This window comes from Acomys minous, assembly GCF_964271855.1.
Source record: "Acomys minous genome assembly, chromosome: 9".
Classification (NCBI taxonomy): domain Eukaryota; kingdom Metazoa; phylum Chordata; class Mammalia; order Rodentia; family Muridae; genus Acomys; species Acomys minous.
In genome coordinates this window covers 2,562,448-2,587,157 of record NC_140490.1, presented here as the reverse complement: position 1 = coordinate 2,587,157, position 24,710 = coordinate 2,562,448, and the positions used below count along the sequence as shown (strand labels likewise).

The 24,710-nt window shown below is 49.4% G+C and overlaps 1 protein-coding gene across 7 annotated transcripts in view; it reads right to left on the bottom strand.

The window, feature by feature from the left end:
- Positions 1-21,977, bottom strand: part of DDHD1 (DDHD domain containing 1) — a 63,572-nt gene extending 41,595 nt beyond the window's left edge. For 4 of the 7 annotated variants that reach the window (XM_084795848.1, XM_084795850.1, XM_084795851.1 and 1 more), the window contains exon 1: positions 21,027-21,977. In XM_084795848.1, coding sequence (XP_084651974.1) covers positions 21,027-21,819 — 793 coding nt within the window. In that variant the 5' untranslated portion in view covers positions 21,820-21,977. The remainder of the gene's footprint in view (positions 1-21,026) is intronic. The other 3 variants (XM_084795853.1, XM_084795852.1, XM_084795854.1) reach the window with 2 other exon arrangements.
- Positions 21,978-24,710: the final 2,733 nt, after the last annotated feature.

The window sequence follows — 24,710 nt, the reverse complement described above, 5'->3', positions numbered from 1 at the left end:
AGGCTGAGGGGTGTGAGCACACACATGAGGGGAGGAGGCTGAGGGGTGTGAGCATACACATGAGGGGAGGAGGCTGAGGGGTGTGAGCACACACATGAGGGGAGGAGGCTGAGGGGTGTGAGCACACACATGAGGGGAGGAGGCTGAGGGGTGTGAGCACACACATGAGGGGAGGAGACTGAGGGGTGTGATCACACACATGAGGGGAGGAGACTGAGGAGTATGAGCACACACATGAGGGGAGGAGGCTGAGGGGTGTGAGCACACACATGAGGGGAGGAGGGAAGGATCCATCTAAAGTCAGTGTGTACAGGAATGCTACAGGGAAACAGACACTCAATGAGCTGATTAGAAAACAAAAAGCCACGGCCAATCAACAACTGGATAATACAGGATGGCAAGATGACTCAGTGCACAGAGGCGCTTGCTGCTGGGTCTGCTGAGTCTGCGGACCCGCGTCCCATCCCCAGGACCATCCTGTAGGCGGAGACCAGGCTCTCCCGCTCTCCCGATGTCCACATGCTCACCAGGGCACACGTGTTTCGTGGCACCAGCTTGAGGTTCCTCTGTAGAAGGGGCAGCTCCTGACCACAAGATAGATGCCACATATCCATGTGTCTAACGCCACTGCGCTTCAGTGGCTTTCAAATCTAGGTGCTGTAGCATCTGGGGTGGACAGACACAGCCTGTGTGTGTGTCTGAAAATGTCTCCTCACTCTGAGCTACAGTGGCAATCCTGGACGCAGCTGGCCCACGACAGCTTATTCAGCACTTACACAGGAGACCCGAGAACAGGAGGCTGCTGGAGGCTAGTGCGTCAGAACTAGATGAACAAATACCGCTTCGGTGTTGGAAACAAACGGCATGGCAAATCACTTTAAACTTCTTAAGACTAGGGCTTTTCAGTGCTACCTGTCCAACAGCTAAGTCATATGAAATATAACACTTGCCCAAATCATAGCTTCAAGCACCCTTGACTGTGTAACATAAAAGCATCTGGGTTCTTCCTTACTAGAAAATCATTTCAAGGTCCGTCTTCTGCTATAAATATATTATTTATGCAAATCATGAGTGACTCTCATGTGTGGGTGCAGAAATCTTAAAGAAAAGTGATAAAATATAAAATTTGATAGAAAAGAAAAATATTTATGTATGAAAAGCTACATTAGCCACAAGTCGAAAGAAACACCTTCAGGGATCCTTAAAGGCGTGTTTCTGAGGCCTTACCCTCCTGTGTGCGTAAGACATACAAGATCTGAAAGACCTACACCCGGCTCAGCAGCGTGTTCTTACAGCTTCCTTACTTAGGCCAAATGCACACTTCGAATCCCCCCTGTGTCCCCTCCCCATTTTGAGACATTTGGGGTGTGTGTGTGTCTCCTCGAGATTAGCTACTTCCATCTTCCGATTGCTGCACCAACCTGAAGCTTCCAGGGCAAACCTCACACAGAGGGAGGAAGCCACCGCACAAGGGAGACAGGAGTGGTGAGTCCCTGTCATCCAAGGGAAGAAGAAACCAGCGAGGGTTAGCGGTGGAAAAAGACACGAAGGAAGTATAAAAGACACAGAGGACGGAAAAACAAGGTCTAAAGTTGAGGGAGAGCCTGTTATTTTGAAGGCTTACTGTAAGCACACATCAAGGGACTCTGACTGTACCTCTCACAGACTCACTGCTTTAGCGGATGGCCACACTGCTCCCACAGAGGCCTCCTTCGGCCGCCACATGTACACTGGTTAGTGTCCCCGATCCACAAAACCATCTCTTATAATGTACCTGGAACTGTGAGGTGGCTCAGTACTGGGGAAAGGAGCTTACTGCTAAGTCGGCTAAGTCTGAGGACCTAAGTTCAGTCCCTAGCAGGCTGTCCTGTACTCCACGTAAGTGATGTGGCAGACAGAGCACATGAAGTAACAAAGAGAAGCAGGAGTGCTACACTACGGCTCAGGCTCCAGATATTCACTTCTCCATTAAGGCAGCAATTCTATCCCATGAACATTTTCATTTTCCTAACAGTGTCAGGATTGGGCAATGGGGACGAACTCCTTGTGGCTGCAGTGTAGGCCTTGGACTCTACAGTGCTGTGATTCTTTTGGGACCTGTGGCATGGCAGAGTCTGGCTTTCCTGCGCAGGTAAGCTGTCAAGAACTAGCAAGATAAGATAGGAAGGTTGACATAAAGTAGCTAACCTTAGTTACCAAAACAAACTGCACCCAGTCAAACAAAGAGTGCATCACTTCAAAGCCTGCCGTGCAGTATACACTTAATTCACATTCACTTTACAGAAATATAAAGTTCTAGTTATTCAGATAAAATTACATTGGTTGACGTCGCCCATGAGAATGAATGAAATACAGTCATGTGTTGGCTACTGAAATGTAGCACTCCGGCTACTTACGCTGCCATGTAAGACAACTGTCTAGTCCTAAAGCTTGGGAACATTTCTGAAGTGTTTGGCCCTTTCCTTAGTAAACAGAATATGCTTCAAATAATTTTACATTTTCTAGCCAATATTTCTATTTGTTATGAAAAGAAGCCAGTTGTGGTCCATACTAATGGATAGAGGGAGGTAAAATTGATGTATTAGCCACTGTCTAAGTCACCACACTCAGCTCTGTTTACCCGTAATCTGCTTTGCTTTGAGACAAGCCTAAGAAGGTATATCGGTTAGTTTGCCTTGGATAGAGCTGTGTAAACCTCACTGCTCTATTAAGGTTCCTGGAAAGACTTCCTTCCACAGAGCACGGCGGCTGCCTTCTACGGTGGCTATGCTCTCACAGTTCTCAGCACCCAGTGCTCAGTCTTCTACTGACACAGTTAGCTGCCAACTGCTTACCACAGCAACACCGATCTCTAATCCTGCTTGTATAAAAACTCGAACAGTCGCCAGGCTATGGTGGCCGCACGCCTTTAATCTCAGCACTGGGGAGGCAGAGGCTGGCGGATCTTTTGAGTTTGAGGTCAGCCTGGTCTACAGAGTGAGTTTCAGCACAGCCCAGGCTACACAGAGAAACCCTGTCTCAAAAAACAAAAATCAAAACAACAAAAAGAACGGGTCTTTACAGCACCGAGCATTTATACTCAGATACTTAGAGGCTGCACACTCCTTGCTCCACAGGACAACACGACAGCAGCTCTTTACACCTATGCTTAAGTAGGCGGGACTTGTGCAACACAACTGTCATGTGTTTTTTGTGGCACAGGAATCCTGAAAGTACTTGAACATAAAGAAAAACTAGAGTTACCTGACAGAGAAATATGTAAAAATGTAAAGGTAACTCCTTTTAAAAACAAGTAAAAATAAGTCAGCTCCAGGAAGAAGGTGCTTGCATTTACCTGACCATTCTGTTTGTCCTGACAGCTGTCCTCTGATTCCCACGTGTGCCACACTCACACCTCTCCCCACCCCATTCCCCGCACAAATGCATATACACTAGATTAAATAAAAACAGATCTACCTGTGCAAAAGATGCTGTGGAGATAGGAAGGACGCTACTTCAGTGCTCACTGGGCTCTGCTGGGCCGCAGCTTCCTGCTGTCCGCAGGGTGCAAGGAGCTTCCCTTGGCATCCTACCCCCCCACCCCCACCCTGGCCATTTTCTGTGAAGTATTCGGCCCAGCCCAGCAGGCTTACAGGATTTCCAAGCTTAGGGTAGTGCATCACCAGGGGGCCAATTTCCAGCATTCCTTAAAGGCTTCAGTGACCTCAGCCCGTTTCAATTAGATCTGAGTCCTTATCGTCTCAGGAATGGTACTCTCTGTCTCAATCCCATGGTTGAGCAGCTGTGCTGCCAGAACCTTCTACTCTGAACTCCTTACGCAGTTATCTTTGCTGTACTAACTCATCTCGTAATAAATCTTTCTTTGCTTTTTTTTCTTGGGGGGGGGGTGTCGGTTTTTCGAGACAGGGCTTTTCCTGTGTAGCCATGGCTGTCCTGGAATTTGCTCTATAGACCAGGCTGCTCTGAACTCACAGAGATCAGCCTTCACCATTCAGAGTCTCCCCTACACTCCCATTCTAAGGACCGGAGGGTGGGGACTGTGCAAGGACACATTCAACCCATAATAGTGCGCAGAAGCCTCTGTGCCATGACCTTCTCAGGCCCCCACACTGTGCTCACAGTCCCTCCACTCCTACCTGGGAGACAGCTGACCAAGCTGGAGAACAGACTTTGTACCACAGGTCATTATATCCTAAGCCTCCCAAGTTCCGTGGTTTGCTAGCTTTATGCATGCAGAATTTTACATGCTTAAGGAAAATTTTATATCTAAGTACTTGGGTAACAAAGAAGTCTGATTTTAATGTATGTAGATGTACAAGAAAAATGCTAAAAGATGGAGTAAACAACATTAAAACAGTCACTGAACTTTCAGTGTAAATTTTACAGTCGTGGAGAGCATCAATTCTATACTGACAATATACAGCCACAACACTGACTAAAATAAAAAGAACACGCCATTACTACCATAGCTGGAGTTTTTAGAATGAATAGAGTATTATTCAAACTGTGTTCTCTTTCTATTCAGGATGTTTTCTGCAGTTTTAACCAGTGGTTTCCAAACCTGTCCAAGTATTGGAGGTCACCTGAGGAGCTGGAACTAAAAGACAGGCTTCTCAGAGCTCTTACTAAACAACAGTCTCTGGAGATAGTGTCCAGCAACAGATGTCTTTAACGAGGAGCTCCATGTTACAGAGCTGCAGAAAATGCTCAGAAGTAGCCACTGGCTCACAATCAGTTTAATCCAGCCATTTCCACAATGGTCACTCACCAAAGATTTAAAAAAACAAAAATTAACATACTCCCATATGTATGTATTTACAACTCATGCACTTATACTATTGCTATGTTTTTATATTTTTACTAATCAAAAAGCTGGAAGACAAAACAGAAATAAGTCCAAATACTTCCATTGTAACACCTCCAAAGCGGTGTCAATGTTCTCCATGTTAGAGGCCACCGGTTTACAGAGTCTCTTTGCACCCCGAATCCCAGCATGCTCTTCTCCTGAACGCTAGATCTACACACCTTCAACTCTCATGGGTATTCAGCCTAAGGAAGGGGGACTTTTTCTCTGCCACCGCAGGCTAGGGCTGGGTGGGGACATTTTCTAACCCACAATCTAACCAAGTAAAGACATCAGAGAGCCTAGGCTGGTCCACACGTCCTCTGACGTGTGACCAACAAAGCATCACTGTGCACTTCATCACCTCTCCACCCCCTCCCCAACCATCCAGCTCGGCTCCTCAGAGCACTGCACTGACTCCCTGACTCTTCCTCGCTCGCAGCTCCTTCCCTAGCTTGACACTTACCTCTCACACTGCTGCCAAAGTGGCAATCTAAAATGAAAATTTCAGCCTCTCCAATTTTACACCTGCCAAATGTTTCCTTTTCACAGGATAGAATTTAAAAACTCAGCATGAAAGAGCTCAGCCGACCTCGTGCTGCCTAGTTGTCTTCTCTCCTTCTACTCGGGTCCTTGACGAAAGTTTCTGAAAGCTGCACCAGGTGTTTAAACAAGCCGCCGTCAGTCCTGAGGGCCTTGAAGACTAAAGCCACCCACCATCTCCCTCCAGTCACTCGTCAGGGAGAGGTGGTGATTCCCTTCTCTTATTTCAAGACACAGATAAATATGAGCTGAGTCAAAGTAGCTGGAGTTTTCAGAAAACCCCTCAGTGCCAAGGAGGAGCCACACTTAGGAGGACGGCAACAAATGCCCCTGCGAAACTGACTGGGGCCAAATGCATCTTCACTTGAGCTGTGAACTGAATAGAAGTCAAAGCAGCTAGGCTTTTTTTTTTTAAAGAGGAGAAACAGGAGAGGGGGAAAGGGCTCCCATGGCCCAGATCCAGACCGCTGAGGAGTACAGCTGCAAAGGCTCAGTGCACAGAAAGGGACACTAAAGACACTTGTAAGACTGAAATCAGAGTGACAGTGTGTCATGGTGACACTCTGCTTCAATACAGACCCCACTCTGCATTACTGCATTGCTTTGACTCACAAGGTGTCTTTGGAAGTTTATAAAGCCGCATGGAGTAGTTACGGATGACTTTATCCTCCTGGTCCTCCTGGAGTCTTCAGCCATCTGGTATAATTAAAACACCATTTTACCATCTCAAAATCCAAAATGAATATCTCCTGCCACGGTGAGTGGAGAAGGCAGCCCAGGAGCCCAGAGTCTGCGAAGACTTGAAGATGAGCTCATGGAGTCATACTGGGACTAGCCAGTTAGTGTAGGATTCTCATTGACTGCTTGGTGATGCCAAGAAAGGGCAGGCCCTTCCCGCCTGTTACAGTAGAGTTTTAAGAAACAAGAGTCGAACGCAGGTGGAGGAGGTAGGGAGCTGTCTTGTCACCTGGACTGACCCAGCGGAGTATCAAACCTGCAGCTCACACCCAGCAACCCCCTTTGGTTCTGGAGACCCGGAACTTGAAGGCAAAGACCCCGGCAGACAGTATCTGGTGAGGCCCCCGCGTTCTGTTTCAGACACAGCTCGCTGCACCGATACAGCAGTTGGGGCAGGAAGCTCTCTTGAGCCTTGTTTACAAAAGCACTGATCTCATTAAGGAGGACCTCTTAATCTCCGCTCCATCTTTTATCCCTGCACATCTTGTAGGCAGGACAATTTTTGGGCTGAGGGTTTTGTGGCTGGGTTGGTTCCCTCTTCCTCCACGTAAGTCCTGCCTGGTTACAGGCTGCGGCCACTTCAGTCCCAGTATCCCAGCCACCTCCCCCCATCTGTTGCTAGGAGTCTCAGCTAGGGCCCTCCCCCACACCCACATCTTGCCAGGAGCCTCCCCGTCCCAGATCTCCAGCCTGCCCCAGAGATGCCCTTCTCTCTCCCGCCCTCTCACCCTCCCCCTTCTCTCTCCCGCCCTCTCACCCTCCCCCTTCTCTCTCCCGCCCTCTCACCCTCCCCCTTCTCTCTCCCGCCCTCTCACCCTCCCCCTTCTCTTCCCGCCCTCTCACCCTCCCCCTTCTCTCTCCCGCCCTCTCACCCTCCCCCTTCTCTCTCCCGCCCTCTCACCCTCCCCCTTCTCTCTCCCGCCCTCTCACCCTCCCCCTTCTCTCTCCCGCCCTCTCACCCTCCCCCTTCTCTCTCCCGCCCTCTCACCCTCCCCCTTCTCTCTCCCGCCCTCTCACCCTCCCCCTTCTCTCTCCCGCCCTCTCACCCTCCCACTTCTCTCTCCCGCCCTCTCACCCTCCCCCTTCTCTCTCCCGCCCTCTCACCCTCCCCCTTCTCTCTCCCGCCCTCTCACCCTCCCCCATCCCGATCTCCCCACACCTGATTCCCCCATTCTCCTTTTTAACCCCTCTCTCACGCAGTTCCCTCTTTCCTTCCACTTCTGATGTCTATGATGTCTATTTTATTTTCCCTTCTTAACGGGGTTCAAGTGTCCTCCCTTGAACACTCCTTGTTACCTAGTTTCTTTGGGCCAGTGGGCTGTACCAGGTTATCATGTATATGGCTAATATCCACTTATGAGTGAGTACATACCACGTGTGTCCTTCTGGGTCTGGGTTGCGGGAATGGTGAACCAATGCCTGGCCCAACTTGAGACCCACCCCATGGGAGAGAGCCAACCTGACACTATTAATGATACTCTGCTATTCCTGCAGACAGGAGCCTAGCACAACTGTCATCTGAAAGGCTTCATCCAAGCAGCTGATGGAAACAGACACAGAGACCCACAGCCAAACATTAGGTGGAACTCAGGGAGTCTTGTGGAAGAGTGAGGGGAAGGATTTGAGGGAGTTAGGGGTGCCAAGGTGTCAAGGACAACACAAGAAGACCTACACAGCCAACTAACCTGGGCCCATGGGGGCTCACAGAGGCTGAACCACCAACCAAAGAACATGTATGCACTGATCCTAGGCCCCCTACACATATTAAAGTGATGGGCTGCTTGGTCCTCAAGTGGGTCCCCTAACAATTGGAGCAGGGGCTGTCTCCTGACTTGGACTCTGCTGCTCTCTCTGGATCCTATTTCCCTAGCAGGACTGCCTTGTCTTGCCTCAGTGAAAGAGAAGACACTTAGTCCTGATGTGACTTATGGGCCAGGGTGTGTTGGTACCCAGGGCGGGGTGGAGTGGGTGGGGAAGAAGGTATGGGGGAAGTGGGAGGGAGGATGGTACTAGGAGGAGAGGAGAAAGTAGGGTTGCAATTGGAATTAAAATGAACAAATAAATAAATTAATGAAGAAAAAAAGGAGGACCATTTAACCTTACGACCTTATCACCTCTCACTCCCCCCCCATGTCCCAACACTACCAACTTGGAAATTAGGATTTCAGTATATGAATTCTGAGTGTGCTACGAACACTTAGCCCAGGGTAGGGCACAAGAAATTAATGTAGCTGGGCGGGTGGATCGCTGTGAGTTCGAGGCCAGCGAGTCTAGGACAGCCAAGGCTACCCAGAGAAACCCTGTCTCGAAAAACTAAACCAAACAAAAACAAACAAACAACAAAAAAAAAGAAGAAAAAAAAGAAATTAAATGTAGCAATTGATTTAACTAGCCCACAGGTATTATGCCAGCAATAAAAGGGCTAGCAGCAAACAGTTTGATATAAAAAGTTAGCAAGCATTTATACACTACAGCATCTAAAAATGCCTATGGAAACATCTCAATTATACTCCATGTGGCAGACACTTGATCTGTCCCCCCACTTAAAGGGATCCCTGTTGTTCGTTCTAATACCCTCCCAGAAAGATATGAAGTATTTAAGAGACTATATAGTGTCTCATAAATACAGAAATATAGGAAGATTAAAGCAAAACAAAAATGAAAAGAACAGGGGCCTGTAAGAGGGTCAATAGGTAAAGGCAGCTGCCACCAGCTCTGACAAGCTGAGTTCAATGCCCGGGACTACACAGTGGAGGCAGAGACAGGCCTCTCTCCTGAGAACGTCCTCTGGCCTCCACACGCACACCTACACAAAGTGAGTGCGACAGAAGCTTACTGAGAAAGCTGGCTGTGCTGCATGCCTGAAAGCCCAGCACTTGGGAGGCAAAAGCAGGCAGGTCTCTGAGTTTGAGAAGAGCCTGGCCTACACAGTGAGAACCAGAACAGCCAGGGCTACACAAAGAAACCCTGTCTCAAAAATCTCAAAAATTGCATTTGAATCAAGTTGAAATATTAAACAGAAAGAACAATCCATTTGTTGATCTGGAAGAGCAGCCTCTGCCTCCAGCAGCAACGGGACCAGATGGAGGAGGCAGCGATGCCCAGGACAAGTGCCACCCTGCCCACGCCTGCTTCTGGAAGGACTTCCCACGTTGAGATGTGGGGAGATAAAGCCCAAGGCCTCCCAGCAACGTTGCTGAGCTGTGGCTGTGATTGAAGGCTGAGACCCTGGACGTTAAAGGGCTACAGGGGAGTCAGCACCAGACATGCCGACCAGGGGCCTCGGGAAGAGGGCTACAGGGAAGTCAGCACTTAGAGGGCTACAGGGAAATCAGCACCAGACATGCCGACCAGGGGCCTCGGGGGAGTCTCTGGCTAAGTACTGACCTGCGCACACGTGAGAGAAAAGGACCCTAGAAAGTGAGCAGTGTGACAATCCTCCTAGCTCACCAAGGGCTGTGAGCAGCTTACATTCCAAAGAGCCAGACTATAAAGACCTAACTGTTTAAAGCTTAATTTTTTATTTAGTGTATGGGCGTTAAGCGCAAACGTGTTTGTGCACACTTATGCCCTCAGCGCTGAGGCCAGAAGTGGGAGTCAGATCCTTCGGAACTGGAGCTCACGGAGTTCATGGTGACTGTGAGCCACCATGTGGGTGCTGGGAATTGAGGCCAGGTCCCCTGGAGGAGCAGCCGGGTGCTCTTAACCACTGAGCCACCTCTCCAGCTCCGCTGTGATGTTTCTGAAGTCGAGCAGAGACAACTTTTGTGAAGGTGAGTTTTGCAGTCAAGGTCTAAGTGAGTGTGAGCGCTACAGACATCTTAGGTATGGGAAGTGTGCAATTGTAAGACACAGTGACCCAGGAACAATGGGTCAAAAGTAAGTGCGAATGCCCTGGGGCTAGACCTCACCTCGGCTAGGACCAGTCAGGAGCGACTGTAGCTGAGCACTGTGCTGGCCGGAGAGCAAGGATACAGCTGGAGATGGGCTCAGGGCTGTAAGGAGCTGAGCGTGTGTGCAAAGTGTTCTCACCTGCTGAGTAGTCTCTCCAAACCCCAAATCCAAGAGATCTCGACAAATGAGCCTCACAGGCATTGCTTCAGTAACGGGGACAAACTGCTCTGACCCTAGAAAAGGCTGAAGGAAAGCCCTAGAAGGTCAATCTAATTGTGCAGTAACGTATCTGTGTGTGGGAGCAGAGTTGAGAGGCACTATGGAGTCTTGGAGTTCTACAGAACCCCACAGAGTCTACAGAGTCCTAATGAACCCCAAGAACACCTAGTGGGTGCTCTATGCTCAAAACAGCCCTGACTAGCAGAGAAGCAGAGACAGCTCACTACAACACAGTGGCAGAGTTGGAAGAACAAGATGTTACACCGACAGTTACACGCCCTTGGTGCAAGAAGGTAGAGGAAAATGTAAACACAACGAGGGAGGAAACAGGGTACAGAAAACACCTAAACAACTTACAGACGTAAGAAACACACCACACACGAAAGGCATAAAAATGAGACCAGTAGCTGATTAGAGGTTGTAGAAGACCAGTGAAATTCTTCATGCTCAAGATAGAAACCTGACAATAGATAGTAATCATAGAACTATCTAGAAGAAAACACACTAGAAGGAAAAACCATAGAGCTTGTGAGGTAAATCAAAGTGCGGAGCTGTGGTGTCACATCCAACAGGCTAGATTCCAAGTCAAGCTGTAAAGAGAATAATAACAATCATAATAAATTTAGAAACAAGCCCACATATTTTACTAATATGACTAAAACTATAAACCCAGTTATCAGAATCTCAACAAACCCTATGTAAACCAAATATGAAAAAACCACACCAAGGTATGATATAATCTGACTGTTAAAGAGAGCCATCACTGGGAGGCGGAGGACCAGGAGAAGGAAAGACAACTTACTGAGGGCCAACGCTAATAACTGCAAGCTTGTGTCAGGAACTGTGCAAATCAAAACCAGGGTGACATGGTGTGTGGAATGGCGTCCTCCAAGCACACCAGCCACGGTCGCCCTCATCAGAGCAACTGGGACTGTTTGGTGAAGACTCTCAAGGTGGGGCCTGTTGACCTCCCCTTGTAAGAGAGCAGAGAGGGAGAACCACTTCCACTGCACTTTCCTCAGCGGTGTGCACTTCTGCCCAAGCTGCAGCGGGTCTTACAGCTATGGGTCGCTGGACTCATGAGGACTGAGTATGGAGGGCGGATACCATCCATGCGACTGTGGGGAATTATCATCCATGGCTTGCCTGGGTCCTTCCTCCTCTCACCCAAGAAATAACGGAAATAGCTAAGCAGAAAGGTCAAGAAGATGCCAAGTTGTGAGGTTGAACCTTTTGAAATACAGCCTATGGCTACTGACTGGCAAATCTCTGGGTTTAAGTGACAAACCCAACGGTGAGGCATTTGTGAAGATGCACAGCTGCCCACGTGACGAAAACACTCCAGCAAACAGGACTTCTTGGGTCGGCTATGAAGAGTAGGAATCGTAGCTCAGCTGAGATCTTTTCACTCACACGCCAGGGGTTAGGACCTGAGACTCTGTCTACCACAGTCTTCCCAACTGCTAGGCTCATGAGCATCGCAAACCACCATTCTAACTCCAGACACCGTTCCAGAGGCCGCACCCAACAGGGGGTTACAGACTGGAGCTTCCGCTGTCTTCCTCTCACCTGCTTACAGAAAAGCCCTCCACACGGGACACTTCGGTGTGAGTCCTTCAACTTTCTGCTGGTGAAAACAAGTTTAAGATGGGCACACGGAAAATAGTTATAGTGCTCCTCCGCAAACGTGTGACTGTCGCTGAGTTTAAGCCAAAAGTGGCTTCTGTGGAGCCACAGATTTCCACATCTCTTTCTCACAAAGAAGAGAGGCCTATGACATCACTTTTAATTTCCAGGAGACAAGGCTTCCAGGACAAAAACAAAAAGCCACTAGCCTGGCTCAGCTGTAGCAACTGCCACTTACTCAGCCATATGAGGACCCCACATAGGTCTCACCTGAGCCTTTTGACACAGGCTTCATCCCCACGTCAGAAGAGAAGCTAGGTCAGAGGTTGTAGCTTATGCAGTCATGTAACTACAGTAAACCAGGGATTTAACTAAAGAACTCTGACAACAAAGATCTGTTCTCTGAGTCTGCCCAGCTTTTACTGCCAATGCTGGAAAGTGGTGGCTGTCTCAAATCCCTTGATTAAGGGTAAATTCAAGGTTATTCCAAGTTAGTCTACTAGATGCCAGAACCCGCTGTTAGCTCCTGCTGTCCCTGCCTGCCAGCTCAGCTAGAGGCCAACTGAAGGAATCCTGTGATGTTTCCAGGCTGAGGTCTCCACTGTTGGGAGCCATTTTTCTTTGCCAACATGGCAGAAAACCACGGGCACTACTGGCTCTACCTCAGCTGAACACTGAGCAGACTTTTAACATTTTCTGTTGTTTCAAAATCTCAGAAGGCGGCAGAGATGGCCTTAGAGAGCTTTGGGGGTAAAGTCAGTCTCTCCGAAGCAGACGATCAAGGCTTTAGAGTGCTTTTGGGAAAAAAGACACCACCACAACCACCACACACAAACCCAGGCAGCAGACTACAGGAGGATAGCTGACACACTTCTCTGAAGTCTAAGCCAGGGACACTCAAGACAGCTCACATTTTTCAGGGCTCTGCGAGATCACGGGGAGACTGCAGCTTCTCTCAGGGTCAGGCAATGAGTACTGGGACTTTAGGCCTCCAGCTACTTGAGAGGTGCCTATCAAAGAGCCAAGACAATGTCACACCAGGAAAGAGTCTCTAAATCCAGGGAGCCAAGAATGGCAAGTAGTGTGCAGACTTGGAGGGAGAGAATACCAGAAGATGGGACTTTTCACTCAACCGCTGCAGTGCTACGAGGCAGCCGACACTGTCCACATCCTGTGGCATCGAGGACCCATGTTACCCACAGTCACACAAACAAGCACACGGCACAGCTGCCTCCAGCGGCTCCTCCATCTTTATTTTAAATGCTACAGAATGCAGCTTCTCCAGAAAAGGCTGAGGTGCGGCGGCAGGAATGGAGCTGCAGTGTGATGAGAGGTGATGTGAAAACCAAAGGCTTAACTAGCTCCACTGGTGTGTGTGACCCATCACCTTGGATGGCCTGGCGGCCTTTAAGACGGTATTCCAAGCAAGCCGTGCCCCGTTACAGTGCTGGGCACTCTCCACACACACCAGAAAATCACAACAGCAATGCAGCTTACTGCTTTACTTCCTTATTTTTCATGTGTCTTTGTGTAGAGTCAGGCAGATCCCTGGGCCTTACCTGGCCAGCCAGCTCAGCTCCATGTCCCAGTGTGAGATCCTGCCTCAAAAAACAAGGTGGACAGATACCCAGAGCTCAGTAACAGGGGGCTTGCCTGGCATGTATGAGGCCCCGGGTTTAACTCCCAGCGTCACTAAACAAGAGCGTATCTCAGTTTCTTTCCTCATGAAAGGCAGAAAGCAAAACACAAGTAACTTGTGCTAATCTCAGATCAGAAATGTGAGTGATCGCCTGGGAAACAAGACTGCTAAGGCAAGGCAAGTATCTGTTCATAGCTTTATTAAGGTTTTATTATTTTCTGTATATGAGTATTATGCATGCACATGTGCATGTATATGGACCATGTGTATGCCTCGTGCCCATGGAAATCAAAAGAGGCTATTAGACTCCCTGGAAATGGAATTACAGATGGTTATGAGCTGCCATGTGTATGCTAGGAATTGAACCTGGGTCCTTTGCAAAAGCAGTACATGCTTTTAACTGCGGAGCCATCTCTTCAGCTCTTGTTCATTAATTTAAGGCCATTACCTGTGTCCCACCTAGGTACAACAGTCAAGCTGCCCAGGTGTCCGGTAGGTGTTACTAAGCATGCTTGAGCAGGACACTTACCGTCTGTGGTCTGAGTGGTAATCACATTGGGTTACGTTGGAGTAGACTCTTTTCAAGGATTACCTTCTGTATCAAAGCAGAGGCTTTGCTGTCCAAATCATAAACAAACTTGGAGGAAGGGTAAATATGCTGCATTTTAAAATGTAGGTTTTGGAAGGCAGGAGATGGCTCAGTTGGTAAAATGCTCGCCTGAGTGCAAGCACAAAGACCTGAGTTCAGATCCCAGTACCCACATACAAAAGTGGGACACAGTAGCATATGTCTATAACCCCAGCCCTGTCCAGCCAGTCTAGCTGGCAAAGATGGGAGAAAATGTCTCAAAAAATAAGGGAAGGAGCCAGGCATGGTGGCCCACGCTTGTAATCCAGCACTCAGAGGTAGAGGCAGGTGGATCTCTGTGAGTTCAGAGCCAGCCTGGTCTACAGAGTGAGTTCCTGAACAGTGCTATGCAGAGAAACCCTATCTCAAAACAAAACAAAACAAAACAAAACAAAAAAACCAAAACCAAAGACAAACAAACAAACAAACAAACAGAGGGAGGTAACAGATGGCTGTGAGAGAAGAGAGAGTGGAGTCCCTTTCTTTTGGGGATGCGGCCTTGTGGCAGCACTAATTTGATTTAGTGGATCAAAAACAGGACATAAAATTGGGAGAAGAACTGTTGAGGGCATCTGGAAGGCATTGAATAAGACTAGATGAATATGATCAAGATACATTGTACAGATGTAGGAAGTTCTGTGTAAAAAATTAGGTGTTGAGCAATTCCGGAAGATACCATGGGTGGCCGCCCTACACACATACATGCACAGACATTCACGCAGGTTTTAACGGAAGAAGTAGGTGGGTACTCAAAACCAGGTGGGCCCTGGGCCTAGCCAAGAGCAATTCTATGGAGTAGTGGATTCTGTCAGTAGAACATGATGAGAAAGTTGGGCACCTGCGGTAACTAAAACGCTGGGCAGGACTCATCCAACCATGTCCGTCCAGTGCCACGGTCAGTGCAGCAATGGCTCAGACAGCTCAGGTTTCACAGGGCTCCTCCGGCTCTGTGCCCTGTAGCATGTGCCCAGGCCGAGTCTGTATCAGCGTGTAAAACAATGGTCTGTGAAACAGCCAAAGGGAGATGTCGTGATACAGGTTTCTACTCACAGAGTAAAGGACACGCAAGCACATAAAAGCTCAGCTTACAAGTATTCAGGAATGCGGTCCACCATTCAAATGCAATTTCTATTTCTCCAGAATACTTGGGTATCTCTGGTTGTGGGATAAAGAAGTTATGATAACAATGTAATTTCCAAAGGCTGGCCTGGGCCATCAATGTATCGGGAAAACAATTATAAAGTTACTTCATGTAGGATAAGCATTGGTGGATGCGAGGGACAGGAAGAGAAGTGCGCTGTCACCTTCACACATGTTCTTGTTTGCCCACCGTCCCCACCACAGTCACACCAGCTGTTTACTAACTTACCCTTCACATGCCTCCTAATGTTGGCGCATCAGGAATAGCTATGTATGGTCTCTATAGACCACTTGTCAGTGACTGAATGTGTGTGTGCATGCGCACGCACGTGTGCGTGTGTGCACACAGATGCAGAACTAAGAGCACAAGTGGAGGCTCACAAGCATCCATTAACTCCAGTCCTAGGGGGATCTGAGGCTCTCTTCTGAGTTCTACGGGCACTAAGCTTAGACATGGCTCGCACACATACATGCCGGCAAAATAAACAAAGTAAGTAAACCTAATCAAAATACGTTTTTTTCTACCTTTTAACAGAACTTTTAGGAAGTGGCTGACTCGCACCTTTTATCAGTGTCATTGGTCCTTCTGGTGACATGGTTAAATGCTATCCCACTCATGCAAAGATGACGGCCTTAGGTCAGGTTCCCCAGTTCCCCTGGCCCTTAGCACTACTTTCCTCTGCCAGCCGTGGCCGCCTTGGGACTGCCTTCCCTCAGGCCCTCCCAGCTCCTCCTCTCCGGGCCTATCACGGTCTGAAGATGCTCGCTGGCCAGCACATCAACTCCTGTCTTGTTCTCTACAGAGAGGGATCAGCTGTGGGCTCCAGACATAAAAGGCCTCAACCAAACACAAAACACAGGCATTGAAGGAGAGATAAAAGATCCAGGAAACAAATTCTGGAAGAGGAAAGAGCACAAAGTGTCTTTTATAATAAAACAATACATGAAGAGAAGAGGCTTGGCAGAGGCGAGCGGTCCGCCCTGAGCATTTACCCAAAGCACGTGTATAACATGCATGATGACATCCACACACGTGTATAACATGCATGATGACATCCACACACGTGTATAACATGCATGATGACACTCACACCACACAGAGACAAGGTGAATCCAATACATGATACAACAAGAGTATTTTTTTTTAAATTAACACAAAGGTAAACAGAAGTCTTGAGCGGGCTGTTGATCAGAGAGCGCCAGGTCCTGCCCTCTGCATATGGCAGCAACAGCCAGAAGATCCTGGGCTGCTTCCGCAGGCCACTGACAACCATCCCGAGGCAGGCTTGCCTGGAACGGGTGTGAAAAATGTGTGTCTATGGATGCTCGCAAACCCATCTACGGGGAGACTCCTCAGCATTTTCTCGGGGTTAGCCATGTTAATATAACAATCATTAATATTGATTATTAATGTTAATATTGTAAGTGGACTTTAAACCCCTTCCATTCCTGTTTTGGAGGCAGAAACTGATCAAGAAAGAATGCTTGGAAGGCCTTGGACTGCTACATTCTCTCATGACACTCTGTGCCACATTGTCACATGAAGGATTACCAGTCCCTCTTGAATAGTTTACATTTATGCTAAATTAATAAACATGTATTTGAGGGAAAAACTACTTTTTAAAAATCCCATTTTGTCAGGAATACAATGTCCCTTTCGTTTTAACATCCACGAAGATAACAGACTAAGTTTTAAAGTTCTTGACAGCATAAATGAAAGCTGTAACAATGTGAATAGAGCCAGAAAGGGGAGGAGAAAACTTGTGGCTAGTAGCTGACTGCTTCTGGAAACTACACATTCACAGGGGGGGGAAAGTAGCCAATTAAATAATTTGTTCAGTGAGTAAAAATTATACGCTCTCCAGTGTACACAGTACACATGGATGCTACGAAATACCAGTGACACTATTTTAAGCTCATGAAACATCTCTAGCTCCAGATGTCTTCCCGACAGTGTGTGACTAAATTCTTTGGCCACTTTCTTGCCAATGTCCTTTGCAAATATTTTCTCACCTCTGATGATCAGGCCAGCAACGTACTTGGAGTACATACTTTTGCAGTGGTCACCTTATTAATCTTTGTTAGGTGCACAGCTTTTTGGGATCCACTTGCAGCCAGCTGTGACCTACCTGGTCCTGTCTGTGCAGGCGCCACTGTACCATGCCAAAGTTGAGAATTCTCCAAACAAGCAGCTTAGAAGGGGCAGTGGGAACAAGGGAGGTGAGCTAGCCGGCACTTGGCAACCATCAGCTCTTATCTGCAATGTCCACATGCAGTCATGAAAGCATCTAAACAGGTGATAACAGCTGTTTGTCACTATGGGAATCTCCTATCTCTAGAAGACAAATGTCATTCCCCGTCTGACTGACAGATGCCCAAGTGCTTCAAATACTGCCTGTGAATAAAGTTCAGAAGGAACTTTTCTTTTACAATGGACAGGGCTAGCTCATTCTTCCTAATGCCAAGAAACAGTGGGTTAAATCAGGCCACAAAAACTCAAATGGCCAACACACAGTCATTTACTAAGGAGGTGCTTGTTGATTTTTTTTCTTTTCCTTTAAAAACCTTTCATTACCACCGCTCAGAGTTTCCCAAAGGGTGAAAAGGGGGAACAATGGGAACCGTCAAAAGCTATACAGCTTTGTTAAGCTCTGCCACTTGAGGAAAGGATGAGGCCACCATACTGAGAATGAACTCTCCCCAAAAGGTGTGAAAACGTATGTAAGACACAGAAACAAAAGTTAGGCAGGACTTTGTGAGACATGGAAACTGAATAGGACACTAGGTTATAAGAAGCCCCGGAACACCCATAGGATAGTATACTGTAAACAGCTGGTCAAAAACACTAAAATGAGAACAAGATTGCTTTTATAAGCTAATCAAAAACAAGTAATTTATAAGCTATAACTGGCCTTGTAACAACGGCATTGGAATGAAAGCTGGGGAGGCATGTGTCCCCATAGCCTTGACATGGAGAGGCATGTGTCCCCATAGCCTTGACATGGAGAGGCATGTGTCCCCATAGTCTTGACATGGAGAGGCATGTGTCCCCATAGCCTTGACATGGAGAGGCTTGTGTCCCCATAGCCTTGTCATTGAGAGGCTTGTGTCCCCATAGCCTTGACATGGAGAGGCATGTGTCCCCATAGCCTTGACATGGAGAGGCATGTGTCCCCATAGTCTTGACATGGAGAGGCATGTGTCCCCATAGCCTTGACATGGAGAGGCTTGTCTCCATAGCCTTGACATGGAGAGGCTTGTGTCCCCATAGCCTTGACATGGAGAGGCATGTGTCCCCATAGCCTTGACATGGAGAGGCTTGCGTCCCCATGGCCTTCATATGGAGAGACTTGTGTCCCCACAGCCTTGACATGGAGAGGCTTGCGTCCCCACGGCCTGCACATGGACAGGCTTGCGTCCCCACGGCCTTTACATTTGCTTTGCTGGCCATCATTAGTTCCTCACTGATTTATAAGATATGATGTTCTGGTTTCTCGTCTCCAACTCAACTCTGCACAGGCATGAACCACATCTCATACAGAGCCTTCATGTTGGCCGGCCATGATGCAAAGGGTAAAGTCCAAACCCAGCACTGCACACCCACCCTGGGCAAGGTTTCCCCTAGTGTGCCACTCGCCAGCCCTCACACATCCTGGGCCTCTGGGTGGTCAGATCCAAGCTCACATTGGAATTCTGAGCCAGAGGTATGGCCTGTTTCTCCAACTGCTGGGCAGTTTCAAGCCTGTGTGTCCTTGGATATGCTGGCCCTGACTGAGTAGAACCTCTTTCCCTAACTCCCCTGCCTCATCTGACCGAAGCCAACCTCAGGACTCAGTCTTACAGTCTTGGCAACCTCTCCCCTGGGCAGATGAAACTTTTTAGATATGGCACTGTGTTCTCTCACTAAAGACCTGCTTGCCGCATCACTTTCTAGCTGAGTGACCTTGGTCAAGTTCATTAATAACACTGAAAGTCAACATCAATTTGCTGTCACTGTGAAAAGACTGTTAAAACGACTTGGTGACCAGTAAGGCATTAAAACATGCACACATGACCAGTAAGGCATTAAAACATGCACACATGACCCAAGTGCCCTACGTCTAAGCGCAGGGCGAGGGTGAGTCTTCAGTTTCTAGTTCTCCTTCCTAGGATGCTCTGCACTCTCAAGTACGTCTGTGTGAGGGCATCAGATCTTAGAGTTACAGACAGCTTTGAGCTGCCATGTGGGTGCTGGGATTTGAACCTGGGTCCTCTTGAACCCAGTGCTCTTCTCCCCTGAGCCATCCCCTCTCAGTCCACTGAGCTGTGTGATTCTATCTGCGGGGAAGACCCACGGTGATCATCTAACAAGAAATGAGATGGGGATCCTCTGAAAGATAGGGGTTTTCCTAATACTGCTGTGCTTGCCGATACAACTCCTAAGTAAACATGCAAGGGCGCCTTGTCCTCAGTGAGCTTATAATCAAGAGGTGACATACCAGAGTCCACATGACTCATCTTAAAAAACAAAAACAAAACAAAAGGAACAAATGCCTGAACTGTCAAAAGGTAGCAAGAAACGTCCTGCTTCACTACTTTTACCTGATTTGTCACGTGTGGAATTTGCCATCTTAGTTACTTGCACTTAACGTATGCATGCTTTGGCATTATCTGAATCACTGATGCAATTCAATACCAAGTCATCGAATACCTATTGCACTAGGTTTTATGACCACAAAGATAAAGGCGGTGGACTCTGCCCAGAAGCCATTAAATACATCGAAGGGAAGCTAAGCCATCAATGCACATAATTAATATAGGTCAGAATAATGTAAGATGCATAGAGAGCATAGACATCATGAAAGACATCTGAGTTACGGCCACTGAACCCCATAAAGTTAATACTGTATGTTACAAATTATTGACGGCTTCAGTTACTATTATATATCACATATTAATATTCGCTGTATGGCACGACAGAGATTTCTGGATCGCCTTTCTCCTTACCCTGACTACAAGTCTACCCGTGTTGTCTAAGTATCTGTTGTTTATAAGCAAAGGCTGTTCAGACCTTTAGGAGAGTCCATTCAACAGATGAGAAAATCGGGGTCTTGCAATTTTTTCCCAGTTAAGGAAAAGTAAAATTATGGGGGAGAAAAGAACCCTCCCCCCAAACCCCAAGAGATAGAAGAGCATTCCATACAGAGGGCACAGACTCACTTCCCTGAGCCGTTTCCTGCAAGTTCTTTCCTCCTCTGCACAACACATCCAGTGGGAATAACACACTGCCTGGAGCGCTTCTTTCCCGCCAGGGCTTTTTATCTTCCCGGGTCTCTAACTGAACTGTAGATTCTCATGAGGACACCCTCAAACCTTCCCTACTCAGGACGTGACATGTTATTTAAATCACGAGCGCTTCCGGAGACAGGAGACCCAATCAGATATCCAGGTGGACAAAGCCCCTGGTAGGGTCAAGAAACTAAAGCTACCCGATTGGGGGATCCGGTCCTGGATCCCCTCCAGCGGATGGCAGCAGCACTCGGCTCACCCAGGAGGCGCCATCCCCGGCGGAATCCTCCCCTCCTGACCCCCCCACCCCACCCTTGGCAGCTTGCGCGCCGCTGCCATCTGCTCTTTCACCCTTCACCTGCCGACGCACCCCGCACAACCTGCATCCTAACCCGACCAACTGCAGGCAGGCATCCCGGGGTGCCACCGAGCCCCTAACCCGGTCCAGCGTGCGCCGGCCCGTCGCCCCCCGCTGGCCAGCTACTTACGGTTCCAGTACACCGGGTAGCACTCTCCTTGGGTGACGTCCACCTCGTAAAGGCCGCCGCGCACGCACACCGGCTCGATGGTCACCAGCTCCTCCATCTCCTGCTCGCGCCCCGCCGCCCGCGGGCAGAAGCCGCAGGCGCGGTCCTCTTCGTCTTCCTCCCCGGAGCTGGAGGCTGGGCCGCACGCCCGGTCTCCATCGCGGCCCTCCGCCCGGGCTCGGGCACCGGTGGTCTGCAGCAGGGTCCGGAAGGCAAGCTCGATGCGCAGAGAGTCGTAGCCGATGAAGGGCTTCCAGGTCTTCTTGTCCTCCTTGTAGAACCAGCGCACCTCCTCCGGGCCCAGCTCCGTCACCACCTCGTAGCGGTGCCGGGCGGCGGGGCCGCCGGGCCGGGCGCGCTTCCTGTCCCCGGGGCCCCCTCCCGCCGCCCCGCCGCCCCCCAAGTTCGAGGCGACCAGCGGCGGCGGCGGCGGCGACGAGGAGCTGCCGCCGCCCGCGCTCTCGCCGTCGCTGTAGTAGCGCAGTGACGACCCGGACTCGGCCGAGCTGAAGTCGTAGTTCTCGTCGCTGAGGCACGGGTCCAGGGCCAGGTGGCTCAGGTCGTCGGTGCCCGGCGCCAGGTGCAGCGGCTCCGCGCGCAGCAGCGCCAGCGGCACGCCGTCGCCCGGCTGGTGCTCGAAGCCGCCGCCGCCGCCGCCGAACGCGCCCGCCGCTTCCGAGCCCAGCTCCCAGGCGCCGCCGCCGCGGCCGTTACGCTCGGGGCTCCGCGGGGCGCCGCGGCCCGGGTAGTTCATGCCGCCGGCGCTTCCGCCACACGCGCATCCGCCGCCGCCGCCCTCGCCGCCCGGACTTTATAATCTTTCAAATCCCGAGCAAGGAAAGCGGCTGCGGCCGAGGCGACTCCGCCTCCACCGCAGGCCCCCGGGGCCGCCGCAGCGCCGTTCCGAGGCCCCGCCCCATTGTTACGCACCCCTGTGTGGGCGGGGCCCGCGCGATGCCCCGCCCTCTTCCAACGCAAGCCCCGCCCACGTCACGCCCCCCCGCGCGCGCCTCTCCCCGGAAGGCCCCGAGCCGCCGGTTTAGCGCGTGCTCGGCGGTGCCCTGCAGCATCGCCTGGGGGCAGGGAGGGGTCGAATGGGGTCACCGCGGGCCTCCCGGTTCTCGGCGGCAGCGGCTCCACCCCCTCGCCCCCGCCTCGCTTCCACGCCCCTGCAGGAATGAGGCTTTTCCCACAGCATCTTTACACATTCGGGTCACGAGCCCTGCGGCTGGTTCAGCTGTGTTCGCGGTGGGGCCCTGGAAATTGCTCCCTCACGTTCCCGGCTCTAGGCGCTCTTGCAGCGTCCTCCAGGCCAGCTCGGTCACCAGGTCTGGCCTTTTCTCAACCTTCAGCCGGTACAGAAAGAAGGCACTCCACCCATGCCTGCTGCTCACCTAAGCAACACTGCTCCCACTTAGAAAAAAGGAGTGCCGGCGGGGCCCCGGTCCAGCTCTCGGGATTGCTTACCCTCCTGTTCTTAGGCTTCCTGTTCTTTGCCTACTGCAGTAAGGCCTTGGATGGAAACCAAGTCCCCATGCCAGATAGGTCTGGTATAGATTGAAAGGAAATAAAAAAACCAACACAACACAAAACGAAACAAACAAGCCTAGGCTCCAGGCTCGGCTTTGCCACCCCCCAGGCAAGTCCCACAATCTCCTTCATCTGTTTGGCTTATTCATCGGTATAATTAGGAGATCACTGGACCGGATGGCCTCTAGTCATACCAGGAGTGATTCTGTGGCCTTTAAGCCTCCCCAGGTTTGGTTGGGTTGTTGCTGTTATTGTTTATTAATTTATTTTTTTATTTTTTATTTTTTTAGTGCACCTCTGATTCTGTAACTTACCTCTTGGGATCAGGGAAACACTGAGGCTGCCTTACTTTTGGTTTCCGAGGCATGATAAAGTGACAGAAGGCAGAAAGAGACCAGAGTCTGATCTCAATGGAACAGTTTTATTTGAAACAGGGAAGGACATCCACTCTCCCGAGGGAAAGGGGTGTCTTGGAAAGGAGAAGACTAGCGGGGGGGCCGTTTACAGAGGCCCGTGGGAGGCTTGGCAGTGAGGAAGTTCTTGCAGCTGTAGGGCTGTGTGTGGGTTGCTCTGGGGATGGCTTCTGGAGCTGTCTGTCTCCGGCAGTTCCAGCAGACAGTGCCTGAACCGTGGCTGACAGTTAACACTTGCTGTGAAGAATCAGGTCAGTAAGGCAAGGTGTCTTGTTCTTAGGATGTAGCCTGTCAGAGATCGCTCACGTCATTATTTAAAGGAGGATCGTCTCTGCTGTGCACAGCGTAGGGATCCGCAGAAAGGCCCGGCTTCCTGTGGGCAGATGCTGAGTGAAGCTGTGAAGGCTCGTGGTAAGGAGAAGAGCACAGGCCGGCGTTTCTGCCGTAATTTGTACATATAGCTGGATGATCTTGCCCAGTGAACAGTCTGTCTGTTCGTCCGTTTGTCCATTACAGCCCCAGGAACAAAGTATCCGCACTACCGTCTGAGTTCCTGCATCCCCAAGTTCCTCCCCAATGCTTCTGTTGGTAGTGTGCACAATAAGAAATTGGGTATGAACTTTGAACTGGCCGCTGTTCATGAAGACGTTAATTCCACACTATTCTGATAGTTAGCTATGTACAGTCACCTCAGTATTAGCTTCTAATGCCGAGAAGAGAACCTGGAGCCTATAGCTTGGGGGAGAGGGGGATCTCGCTAAGTAAACACAAGTTATATTAAAGTGTAACTAAAAGTGGTAGACATCAGCATAAAGTCTCAAACCCCGGGACAAATGGCTGAAGGGCCTATTTAACATATCAAAGGGGACCTGGCCTTCAGGTTCTCCCAGCATCCCTCAGTCCCTACCTGCTACAGGGTTTGACTGGCATACGCAGCCCTCTGCCCTGAACTCTGTATCCCAGGCACTGGGGGGCCTTATCCAGGAGGCTGTTTCCTATATAACCCAGACATTGGCTTACCTGCCCCTTCTGTACCTTTGACCTCTCTGCTGCCACACATGGTTTTCCTCTCTCCCATCTCCTCCTCTATCCCCACATGGCCCAGCTCAGCCTGGCCATGTCCACTCTGGATCCCCCAGACGTCTCTGTCTATGGCTGTGCTCTCCCACGTATCTATAATAGACTTTCTTCTCCACTGTATCTGGGAGCAGTCACGTCCTTTTCTTTCCTTTTTATTTCTTTATTTCTTTTATTTCCAATCATGACATTTAAAATATTGGCCTGTTTCTTGGCAGGATGTAACCCTGCTAATGATTTTTTTTTTCTTAAGCTGTTTTAACTCTTCAGGATGACATCATTTTTATCAATGAACTTTTTTTTCCCTTTTTGTTTGTCTGCTTTTGTTCTTTCAGATGGGAGTTTCTCTGTGGATCCCTGGCTGTCCTGGAACTCGGTTTGTAAACAAGGCTGGCCTCAAACTCAGAGATCTGCCTGCCTCTGCCTTCCAAGTGCTGGGATTAAAGACTACCCTCCACTCATTTTCTGTTTTACAGAGGACTCTTTTTTTTTTTTTAACTAAATTAATTTTTTTAAAATTGTTTCTGTGCTAATTCAGGCCACACAACTAGGTAACATAATTTTTTCTTGAAGTAGATGTTGATTTTTCATGGTCATCCAAGTGGCAAGAAAAAGGCATTTTGGT